This window comes from Mauremys mutica, chromosome 2, assembly GCF_020497125.1.
Source record: "Mauremys mutica isolate MM-2020 ecotype Southern chromosome 2, ASM2049712v1, whole genome shotgun sequence".
NCBI classification, from domain to species: domain Eukaryota; kingdom Metazoa; phylum Chordata; order Testudines; family Geoemydidae; genus Mauremys; species Mauremys mutica.
Genome location: NC_059073.1, coordinates 180,056,254 through 180,068,638, shown reverse-complemented (window position 1 = coordinate 180,068,638; position 12,385 = coordinate 180,056,254). Strand labels below are relative to the sequence as shown.

General features: G+C 46.1%; 1 protein-coding gene across 2 annotated transcripts in view; it reads left to right on the top strand.

The window, feature by feature from the left end:
* The first annotated feature begins 11,614 nt into the window (after positions 1 to 11,614).
* Positions 11,615 to 12,385, top strand: part of COL15A1 (collagen type XV alpha 1 chain) — a 328,870-nt gene continuing 328,099 nt past the window's right edge. For both annotated transcript variants that reach the window (XM_045005761.1, XM_045005760.1), the window contains exon 1: positions 11,615 to 11,840. In XM_045005761.1, the coding sequence (XP_044861696.1) occupies positions 11,685 to 11,840 (156 nt within the window). In that variant the 5' untranslated portion in view covers positions 11,615 to 11,684. The remainder of the gene's footprint in view (positions 11,841 to 12,385) is intronic.

Here is a 12,385-nt window from a genome sequence, read left to right as displayed (position 1 = left end):
CACCTACCCCTTAATGCTGTGGCTTATGAAGCCATACATGGGGCACCTTGACAGCAGCCAGGAGTGGTTCAACGACAGGCTGAACAAGTCGACAATGACTGTTGAGTGTGCTTTTGTCCATTTAAAGGCCCGCTAGTGCTGCCTATATGGGAAGATGGACCTGGTCGATGACAATATTCCTATGCTTATAGCCGCGTGTTGTACGCTCCATGATGTTTATGAAGGGAAGGGTTAAAACTTCACTCAGGGTTGGACCACTGAGGCTTAGCGCCTGGAAGCTGAATGTGAACAGCCAGAGATCAGGGCTATTCGATGGGCACAGCATGGGGCCATAAGGTTCAGGGATGCCTTGAGGCAGCAATTTGAAGCTGAAGGCCACTAATATTTGTTGCTATGCTTGGAAGTGCAGTGCTTGTAATTTTAGGAGGTGATTGTGATTGGTGCAGATGACGCAATATGAAGGTTTAAGATAATTGTCTGTTGCTTTGCAGGGCTCTGTTTGCTTTCAATTAATAGAATAAAGATTGCTTTCAAACCAACACACTTCTTTTATTAAAAAACAGCAACTGGAGGATATAGTTAAACAAAAAACCACACCAGTACTGAGGGGGATGGGAGAAGGGAAGGTCCCAGGAGGAGGTGGGGTCCCAGGAAGGTTAAAGATTTGTTTATGTCCAGGGATCATATCCAACCTTCTCCTTTGGAGTACAATGCAACGGGTGCTGTACTTCAGCAGGGCCAAACTGCAGAGGGATGGGTGTTGAGTGCAGTGGGTACTGGGAGTCCACAGGGCTGGACTGTGATGGGGGAGGAGTGGAATGCTGCAGGTACAGACTGGAGCCAGCAGGTTGATAAGAGCATGTTGGTGGTGTCTGGGGGGCACATGGGAAATAGTTTTGTGACAGCGGCTGCAGGGGAGGGTGGGCGTGGATCTGCTCCGTTTGAAGAGCTACTATCGCTTGGAGCATGTCCACTTGGTGCTCCATAATGTTTAAGAGCCGCTCCATGGCTTCATTCTGATGCCCTGCGTTCTCCTTTTGGTCCCTCTTCTGGCTGTCCCGCCACTCCTCCTTAGTTCTTCGTGGCTGCTTTCTAATTCTGCACAGCTGTTGTGTCACCGATAACAAAGAGAGAGGCTGGGCTCCCAAGCTCATCTCTGTGAAGCCAAAACACAACATTTTACAGAAGCAGTATTGTTTGCAACACAGACAACACTGATTCAGTGATTTAAAACACAGCCAGTACTCAGACACCTGTCACTAACTGGCTGACCCCAGGCAAGCACACAGGAGCCACAAGACCTCCAAAATGGTGAGTAGCCGCAGGGGCAGGGGAAATCACTCTTCCCTGATCCTGCTGTACACTGGGCACGTGGCTCTTGAGGAGAGCCAGCACTGTAGGGTGTCTGATAATCATTCCTGTCCCCACACTTTCCACAGGCTGTGTTAATTATGGAAGATATCTTGCTGCTGAGGGTGAGCAGGGAATCAAGGGAGGGTCTTCTCCAAGACTGCAGCTCCCGTCCTGGCTCTTAAGCAGCTTGGCTGTGTGCAGCAATGGTCCCCCCCGGGATGGCACAGTGGCGCAGGAAAGTTACCATTAATTGGGCAAGAAACAAAGCAGTTCTGCCAAAGAACCTGCAGCAGTGGATTGCCCAATATCTCCACAAGAGTTTCCTGGAGATCTGAGGCAGATTCCCATGAAGTGAGGGAGTCAATCAACAGCCTGTTCCATGCTCAGACTAGGCATGTGGTGGTACGCGTATCACACAGATACAAGCCTGCTTTCTGCAACCCTCCCGCCCACCACAACTCACCTCAGCGATTCCCAAAATCAGATCCACTTACCAGGGGCCTCCTCTCCTGTTTGCGCTTCGCCAACATCCAACAGCTGTGACTGGCTAGCCTCCTCCGGGGCAGAAAAGAGCTCCTGGCTGCATGCATCTCTGACCTCCGAGTCATCCTCTGCCTCTGGGTCCCCCTCCCCCTTCCCCTTCCCCTCCAGATCCTCATCCAAGATTTTCTCCTCCTGGCTCAGTCCACTCTAGATTGGCACACAAGCCACCAAAGTATCCACAGTGGCCTTCGCAGTGGAGGTGGGGTCGCCACTGAATATCACATCCTGCTCTTTGAAGAACTGGAAACTTGTGGGTGCAGCACTGGAGCAGCGGTTTGCCTCCTGTGCCTTGCAGTAGGTGTTCTGCAATTCCTTCACTTTGACCCTGCACTGCAGTGTGTCCCTGTCCAGCAGCTCGGCATTTCTCCAAGTGGCGGATCGCCTGGTGCGTGGAGCAGGCATGGCCACTTGGAAAGATGAGCTGGGACCACTGCACGCATCACTGAGAAAACAGGAAGGGGACTTTCAAAATTCCAAAGGAATTTGCGGGGTGGGGCTGACGGTCGGTCACCTGAGGGCAGGGCAATAGAGTTCAAATCAGAGAGGTGAGAACAGGCATTGTGGGATACCTCATGGAGGCCAATCACAGCACTGTAATCGACCAAGGTGTGTACACTGGCACTGTGGCACTGTATCCCCAGTACAGAAAGCTGTACACCTCTTGTCGGGGTGGTTTTTTTACAGCGCTGCAACTGCATAATTTCTGCGCACTAAGTGGCTTGGCAGTGTGTACACCTCGGGAGATACAACGCAGAAAGCTGCTTTACAGCGCAGAAACTTGCCAGTGTAGACAAAGCCTAAGGTATGTAGAAAAAGCATGTAGAAGTAATTCCAGATTATGGAATTTCTATTTTCTCTCTACTTTTTTTTTTTAAATAGGACATTCAATACAAAATACATGTTAGGAGAACATTAAGGTTGCATGGTTAAGCATTCAAGAGTCAGGAAATGTGAAAGTGAGAATCTCATGTGCAACTTTGTACATATGCATTATGATACTCTTACTACATGATCACATACTATTTCTTAGGTAATGCAAAATAATACCTTACAATTTTCTCTACAACCTTAAGCAGTGCACATGTTAATAGACACACCACAGATAATCTTCTGGTATGGAACCTGAAACCTACACCATAGAAAATATTTTCTTCTATGGTTGAGTTAAAAGAATTAGCTGGAAATAAATGGGAGACTCCTATTCTCTTGGAGGGCCACACACTACACAGGATGACATGATTGCAAACAGTCAGCCAGTGGGTTACGAATTTAACCTGCAAGAGGAAGCTTGCCCAAGTGTCTGAAGTCCACAGGAGGTTAAGACCCCATATGCACCACCATTTTGTAATGAACCTGCACCACGATATTAATGCAGATAGAACTTGGGAGGATCTTCATCACCAAAAGTCACAAAGTCTTACCACTTGATCTTAAGGATCACCCTTACCCAAAGAAAGGAAGCAGCAGGCTCTTACAATCCAGGTGGTACAGCTACTAAAAGAATATATGATTACACACAATTAGCCAGTGCGTTATGCACAGTAGTGGAGGACATCTAATATAGCAGCATAATGAAAAGCAAACTAAAGATACACATAATCTGAGCTAAGGTTTCCACAAGCAGCCCTTGTCTCAGCCTCCCTGCTTATCTTTCAAGCTGCACAACAGAGGCACTGGCTTTCCCATGTACCATTTAAGGTCTCTGCAGGCAAGGAGCTCTGCTACTGCATACCTCCAAAAGTTATACAAAAAACAGTATCATATTATGGAGAGGCACCAGCCCCTCTACAGTTAAAATTGCAATCATGAAAAGACATATTTTGAGTCTTCTTGTAAGGAAAAAAATGTTCTCATCTGATTCTGAGTTGAGTCTCATTGACAAACAGCATTCATTTGAATCCATTTTTGAAATTAAAAGACAAAAATAGCTTCTTTTATTCCTGTGAAGTGGCTGATGTTCCTATGTGGCCCTCTTCTGGCCCAGCAAAATCACAAAACATACCTAGATTTTATACTACTGGCACTTAGCAACGTTAACTACTTTTTGAAATGCAGTTCTTTTGGTTTTAGATATGGCTGGGATAGAATTTAATGTGTTTTGAAAATCCAAATCTCAATAAAAAGATCAAACAAAAGAGGAAAGAATTCAGGAGTTCTTGGTTTATGGCCCTGTGACTTTCCACTAGGCTATGCTGCCTGTCATGAGAGGGTGGGATGAGAAATAGAAATGGAATTAGTCATGGGGGAGGTTAAACGAAAGAAGAGTGAAGGGAAGAGGAGCAGAACTGAAACGTAAAAAGGATTAGAGGGGAGAAGATAAGAAAGAAGGATATTAAGGAAACAGAAAGTAGATGATAGATTTAAGATCAGTTTTAGTGGCAATTATATTCTTAAAGCACTGACAATAAATGAATCTACTCTGAAGGTGGTAGCCCACAATGTATTCATTCTATTTAATTGCAGCATTGCATTTTATGGACCAATACTGCACCCACTGAAGTCAATGGGAGTTTTGGCATTGATTTCAAAAGAGGCAAGAGCAGGCTGTAAATCTTCTTAAATGAGATTGCTTTAATTAGGTACTTACAGAAACCGTAAAAGACTACCCTTTGTTCATTCTTTTGTTGATATCACTGTAAACAGTTTGCTTAAAATGAGAAAAACATGGCACTGCAGAGACTCTGCAGGGAGGCCAGAGCTGATATTTGGTAATTTCTGTCTGCAGGGTTGGGAATCAATTTGCTAATATCACAAAGATGATGAGGTTTGTAAACTGAGATATTTGAGGTCTGAGGAGGACAATTCATACCTAAAGCATCACTTGTTCCACTTTTTTCTTACTAGGGCTGCACAAATAATGTTCAACAAATGACTTAATCAACAAATTTTAGCCTCCTTTTTCTGCCCATGGAATAACCACTTGTTGCTGGTGATTTCTTCAGAAGTATTCCGCTAATTATTATTTATTTATGTTGTGATTTTGTTTTAACTCAGTGAATCGATTGCATTTGATATTTGTTCTTTGAGATGAGTGGTTAGTTGTCAGATAAATCACATGTTGTTTAAATGATTTTCTGAATTAGCGCGTCAGAGAAGAAAAACAAGTGTTTAATTTTAGTGGCATGTTTAAGTGCTCATGAAGTGATTAAGCAAACATTTTGTCTCAAAGTAAAGCATGGAAGTATTTGAAGGACTTGGGCCTAAATTAGCATGTGGCTGTCATATCCTTGCAGCAAACTCTATTCTCTGACCCATCTCAGTGTTTTGTGCACTTAAAGCCTGATCTGGTGAAGTACTGAGTGCCTCCTGAAAGCTGCTAAGCATGCTTGTCAACCATTGAAGTCAAAGGGAGGAGTGAGAGCTCAATGGGATGCTTTCCATACACAAAGAACCAAGAAGTAGTTTAAGTCTAGATGACTTTAATTCAGATTTAAGACAACAACCACTAAAGAAGGACCATATGTCTCCATAGGAGATTGCAAATTGTGAGTCTCGCCCTTCTTAAACTGTCTTACTGCACACCCCTTTCGTCTTTACCAGAGAAGCATAGTGATAATTGGGGCCTGGGAGGCCTACCCCTCTTGTGAACCTAACTGTGGGAAAGTGGATAAAAGTTTATAAAATGTCACAGTAACCTATAACAACAAATGGTGATGGGAAAAGGGCAAAAGGGAGACAGACAAACTGAATTAGTCCAAACAAAAAGGATTATTGATATAATTCAAGATCATGCCTGGTACACTGGACAAATGTGGGACTGGAAATCAATGAACCAAAATTGGTGTGTCAGAAATTAGGTCTAACTGATGGACAAAATAATGAGGGGCTGGGCTATTCCACTCATCACTCCCGTTTTGGGGTCCTCACAAAGAGACTTGGAGGGAAATTAGTGGATGTGAACAGGAACGCTGGCTGACTGAAAAGCAGGCGATCAGGAAGGAACGAACTTCACCATTATGACTTCCACCCCCACCATCTCCTCGGACCCAGCATAACAACTTTGGGCCTTTGTCCTGATCCTGAGAGATGACCAGACCAGGCCAGAGAGAGAGACTCGGATGGCACCACCTCCACTAGCTCTGGCTAAAACCTGGGAGAGAGTCTGTCACAGCCCCCTCCCCTAGCCCTTTTCTGTCCTTTTCCTTCCCCACCTTATTTCTTCTCTTTCCTGTCTCGCTCCTTTTTCCTTCTGTCTAATAAAAGTTTGGCTCAGCTGATCAAGACTGTAAGCCTGTGACCAAAAGAGGCAACTAAATGCAATGCCCTGAACAGCCTGATGCTGGTAGGAGTTTTCCAGGTCCTGGAGTGGCTGATGAGACCACGTGCTATGCCTGTGTTTTCTATCAGTGAGAGTGCTAGCGTAAGTCAACACTAGAGACAGAAGCTGCATTTTCTATTTGCTTTTCTTTTCTTTCCCCTTTCATGTGTTTTTTTGTGTCTTATCTTGTAGGAAGTGAGATTAGACTTTAATAACAACAGCTCCAGCCCACCTCAGCTAATTTTTCTCCTTCCCCTCAACAGGACAGTTATTATAATTTTTGTACCATCTAAAACTACCAAAGGGGAACAGGAGTGGGCGGGCAGTGTCCTAAGAATTCTCTCCATCTCAAGGGAAAAGGAATACAGGATGTTAAGATAAAAGCCTTATTTAATACTTTACATTCTAAATGCTTTAACTTGTTTTTCCTTCTTTTTCTGTATCTTTAATAAAAGGTTAAAAGAATGTTTAATGATGTTTGCCATGGCAGTAAGCAGTAAAGTGACCAGGTGTCCGGTTTTCGACTGGAACACCCGGTCGAAAAAGGATCCTGGCGGCTCCAGTCAGCACCGCTGACTAGGCTGTTGACTGTCTAGTTGGCGGCGCCACATAGTGGGGCTCCGGGAAGTAGCCGCCATGCCCCCCTCCGGTTCCTACGTGTAGGGGTAGCCAGGGGGCTACGCAAACTGCCCTCGCCCCAAGCACTGCCCCCACAGCTCCTATTGGCTGGGAACTGCAGCCAATGGGAGCTGCAGGGGCGGTGCCTGTGGACAGGGCAGCGCGCAGAGCCGCCTGGCTGCGCCTCCGCATAGGAGCTGGACGGGGGATGTGCCACTCCTTCCGGGACCTTCTTGAGGTAAGCGCTGTCCGGAACCTTCACCCCTGAGTCCCCTCCCATGCCACAACCCCCTGCCCCACCCCGATCCTCCTCCCACCCTACGAACCCCTCAATCTCAGCCCAGAGCACCTTTCTGCACCTCAAATCCCTCATCCCAAGCCCCATCTCAGAGTCTTCACCCCCAGACAGAGCCCCCAGCCCACCCCAACCCCCTGCTCCAGCCCAGAGCCCCTCCCACACCCTGAACCCCTCATTTCTGGCCCCACCCTCGAACCCACACCCCCAGCCCAGAGTCCATACCTCCTCCCACATCCCAACCCCCGGCCTCAGCCCAGATGCCCCTCCCATACTCCAAACCCCTCGGCTCCACACCCCAGCCCAGAGCCTCCTCCTGCATCCCAAACCCCTCATTTCTGGCTTCACCTGAGAGCCCGCACTCCCAGCCGGAGCCCTCCCACCCTCCCACACCCCAGCCCCTGAGCCAGCTTGGTGAAAATGAGTGAGGGAGGGGGAGAGTGAGTGACAGAGGGAGGGGAGGATGGAGTGAGAGGGGGCGGCCCCTTGGAGAAGGGGTGGCCATGGGCGGGGCCTCAGAGGAGGGGCGGGTTAGGGGGCAGGGCAAGGGTGTTTGATTTTGTGCAAGTAGAAAGTTGGCAACCCTAGTAAGCAGGCTGAGGTCTATGTAAAGCGAACCACAAACCCTTGTTTAAAACTATTTAAAGTTGTACAGTTTCAGGGTCATGTTAACACCTTTAACTCTTTTTGGGCCCATCTAAATTAATACTACAGAAGTCACATAGCATTACATCAGTTCGCTTTTAGGACACGAGTGTAAGCCCTTCTTGTGGGCCAATTTAAAATTCTGCTTCCTGCAATATCTGGGCCTGCAACTTTGAAGTTCAATTAGTGTGAACATTTTTGCCAGTAAACATGATCACAGAGACATTCAAAGGAACCCAATACAAAAGGGGCATGAGCACAGCTGAAGTGAAATCATTTAAATTTCCTGAGCACTTTTTGCAGTATTTGCTAAACTTTTGTGATTATACAGATTACACACCAGAACCAGATTGCAGTGAACTACATATCTAGGAAAAACTATGTGCCACATCCCTGAAGTCCACAGGCCAGATTTTAAAAATAATGCCTACACCTGATGGCAACTGATGGCATGCGTGCTGAAGGCGGCACGCAAGCTCATTTTCGGTGGCACTCACACTGCCCGGGTCCTGGCCACCTGTCCGGGGGGCTCTGCATTTTAATTTAATTTTAAATGAAGCTTAAACATTTTAAAAACTTTATTTACTTTACGTACAACAATAGTTTAGTTATATATTATCAACTTATAGAAAGAGACCTTCTAAAAAGGTTAAAATGTATTACTGGCACGCAAAACCTTACATCAGAGTGAATAAATGAAGACTCGGCACAGCACTTCTGAAAGGTTGCCGACCCCTGCCCTACATCATGGGTTCAAATCCAGTCCAGCTTGGGCATCATGCAGCAGCTATTGATCAGGCAAAATTAGTCAGCGGGGTCTTGTTCGGGACCTAGGAGAGAGGTGTCTGAGACCCATATCCTCAGCAGTATTTAGGTGTCTAATTTATAGAATCATAGGCTTAGAAGGGATCTCGAGAGGTCATCTAATCCAGTCCCCTGCATTCATGGCAGGACTAAGAATTATCTAGACCAGTGGTCTCCAAACTTTTTGGATCGCGCACCCCTTTTAATAAAATTTTTTTGAGCATGCACTCCCTGCCACGCCGCAGGGCTGGCTCTACCATTTTTGCCACCCCAAGCAAAAAAAAAAAAAAAAGGGTGCTCGGACTCCCATCCAAACTGCCGAAGCGGTGCTGCTCCAGCGGTGCTCCTCCGGCCGCGCACCCCGAAGGATCCTCTTGCGCACCCCCTGGTGTGCACGCATCCCACTTTGGAGACCACTGATCTAGACCATTCCTGACCTGCTCTTAAAAATCTCTAATGATGGAGCTTCCACAACCCGCCTAGGTAATTTATTCCACCCTGACAGTTAGGAAGTTTTTCCTAAAATCCAACCTAACCCACCTTGCTGCAATGTAAGACCATTGCTTCTTGTTCTATCCTCAAAGGTTAAGAAGACCAATTTTTCTCTCTCCTCCTTGTAACAACCTTTTATGTACTTGAAAACTCTTATCATGTCCCCTCTCAATCTTCTCTTCTCCAGACTAAACAAACCAGATTTTTTCAATCTTCCCTTGTAGGTCATGTTTTCTAGACCTTTAATCATTTTTGTTGCTCTTCTCAGGGCTGCCCAGAGGATTCAGGGGGCCCTGGGGCAAAGCAATTTCGGGGGTCGCTTCCATAAAAAAAAGTTGCAATACTATAGAATACTATATTCTCGTGGGGGCCTCTGCGCGGCCTGGGGCAAATTGCCCCACTTCCCCCCCCCCCCCCCCCCGGATGGCCCTGGCTCTTCTCTGGACTTTGTCCAATTTCTCTACATCTTTCCTGAAATGTGGTGCCCAAAACTGGACACAATACTCCAGTTGAGGCCTAATCAGCGCAGAGTAGAGCAGTAGAATGACTTCTCTTGTCTTGGTTACAACACTCCTGCTAATACATCCCAAAATGATGTTTGCTTTTTTCGCAACAGCGTTACACTGTTGACTCATATTTAGCGTGTGATCCACTATGCCCCCCAGATCCCTTTCCGCAATACTGCTTCCTAGTCCCAGTCCTTTCCCAGTTTGTATGTGTGCAACTGATTGTTCCTTCCTAAGTGGAGTACTTTGCATTTGTCCTTATTGAATTTCATCCCATTTACTTCAGACCATTTCTCCAGTTTGTCCAGATCATTTTGAACAGGGGTGGCTCCATGCCCCAGCATGCCAAGTGCGTGCTTGGGGCGGCATGCCGCGGGGGGCGCTCTGCCAGTCGCCGGGAGGGCGGCAGGCGACTCCGGTGGACCTCCCGCAGGCTTCGGTGGAGCCGCAGGACCAGTGGACCCTCCGCAGGCAGAGCGCTCCCCGTGGCATGCCGCCGTGCTTGGGGCGGCAAAATGTCTAGAGCCGCCCCTGATTTTGAATTTTAATCCTGTCCTCCAAAACACTTGCAACCCCTTCCAGCTTGGTATCATCCACACACTTTATACATGTACTTTCTATGCCATGATCTAAATCAGGGGTCGGCAACCTGAGGCATGCGTGCCAAAGGCGGCACACAGGCTGATTTTTAGAGGCACGCTGTTGCCAGCCGGGGTCCCAGCCTCCGGCCTTGCTCAGATCGCTGCCGGCCTGGATTACGGAACCCCAGATCAGCAGTGGGATGAGCTGCTCAGCCCGCTGCCAGCCTGCGGTTCCATCTGCCACCCGCACTGCTGGTCTGGCACACAAAACCTTAAATTAATGAAGACTTGGCACACCACTTCCCAAAGTTTGCCAACCCCTGGTCTACACAATTCTCTCTCTGACGTGCAGATAAATAACTTGATTCCCTGTGAAAATCAGGAATTTGCATATGTAAACCGCCAGCTATGCAACCCACTGTCCATTTATACAAGCACCTACCTAATTCGCTGATCATGATATCTGTGTTAACACAAATCAGACACACACATGCTCAATGCTCCTTCCAACAACAAAGAGAACGCAGCTAATTTGTTTAGGTTACTACTCATTGCTTTAAGATTTAGATAATTATAACAGTTATCATGTCTGACTAAAGGCACTTGGAGACTTGACAGAAAACCAGCTGGACAGCAGGGCCAGAGTATTAGGAGAGATGATGTTATTACTTTAAGAGTTTTGTGTGGGTGTTTTCACATTTGTTCTGCCTTCCTCCTCTCTCTCAGGAACATAAAACTCTGAAATATTGGGTTGGTGCCCATGGGAACCAGAACAGTATTTGCATCTCTGAAATCCTGTTTTCACTGTTAAACCTGTTGCCAATTATTGTTCTAACATTAAATCCTTGTTAGTAGATTAATTTATTAAATATGATGCACCAGGGACATCTCTGAAACAAACATAAAATTAACCAGGATATTCCACCCTCAATTAAATCATTTGGGAGATACAATTACAGTCCTTAGTACAATAAATGACTGATCTTTACTCATGCTTCTTACAAGCAGAGGAGTCATCAGCTTTAACTTAATGACTGCTTAAATTCTTACCCAGGAAAGCTGGATCTCATCATGCAGGTCAGATGCTGCTACGTACTAAAGAAAATAACTCAGCATAGGTAGTTTCTCTAAAGAGAATACACAAAACAATATGCACAATTGATGGGTTTGCTTAAGATGTATTGATTTTCTACTAGTGGTGTTTGCATCATTCATACAGATAAGATAACATCAGCTACCAGCCTTAATTTACAAAATTTGCATTGTTGCTATCTCCTTCTGAAAGGAGGATCTTTGTTCATTTTAATACACTACTTGCTTACTTCAACAGAGCCAACTCACAGTATTAAGTACAGCACAATATATGTGCCACAGCATGACTGGCCCTTTTAAAGGGAGATGGGTCTCATCCTACCTGTGACACAGCTGATTTGCCTCCCCAGATGAAGAGACTGAATTAAGTCATGTGACTAGACCAGGTCTCTCTTGCTCTCTCTCTGTGTATATATATTTTTATGTAAAGACCTTTGTAGGCAACCAGGAGGGAATCTTAGAGAGAAATTGTACAAGAGAGTCTCTTGTAGCCCTTCATGTGGAAGGGAGACTCATGTTGGGAGTCCTGGCTGAGTAGAAAGACCCATCTGGAAATTTTGTTTTGTTTTCCTTTTGGGGAGAAGGTAAAGAAGACAGGCCTGGCCTTGCATCATCTCCAGCTTCTCAGAGAGCAGGAAGAGGCACCACCTCAGGTAGGAGGAGCTATGCCCAGCATAAAACTGGGGTGGAAGACTATTTTGTGTTTACTTTAATCTTTAGGTTAATAAACCAGATCCCAAGAAGGGCTGCTGTTGTTGAACCGGTGAAAACCTTTTGTGTGGGGAGTTTGGCAGAGGGGAAACTGAGGAAGGGTACTGCACAGGCACCTCTGGTTACAAGGGGGTGTCCAGGAGATGTCTGGACCTTTTATGATATGCATGACCATGACACAGTATGTTAGAGGACTTCTAATTTTGTGGGATCTCTTATGGATCCTATTCTGGATTCAGCTATTCACTGTGGTGTAATATTTGATAAATAACTCCTCCACTGTGTGCATCGGTTTTCCCCATCTGAAAAAGAGGCTAGGCCTGCCCCACTTTGTGCACTTGATCTGACACTAATACTTTCTCAGCTACTCACTGTTGAGCTCTTTAGCTGCAAGGCTCTTTATAAGCACAAAATAGAGCTGAATCCAAATGAATGCTGGGGTTTTGACATCCCATTCAGAAGTTTGCAGTTCAAACCAGTCTCTAGG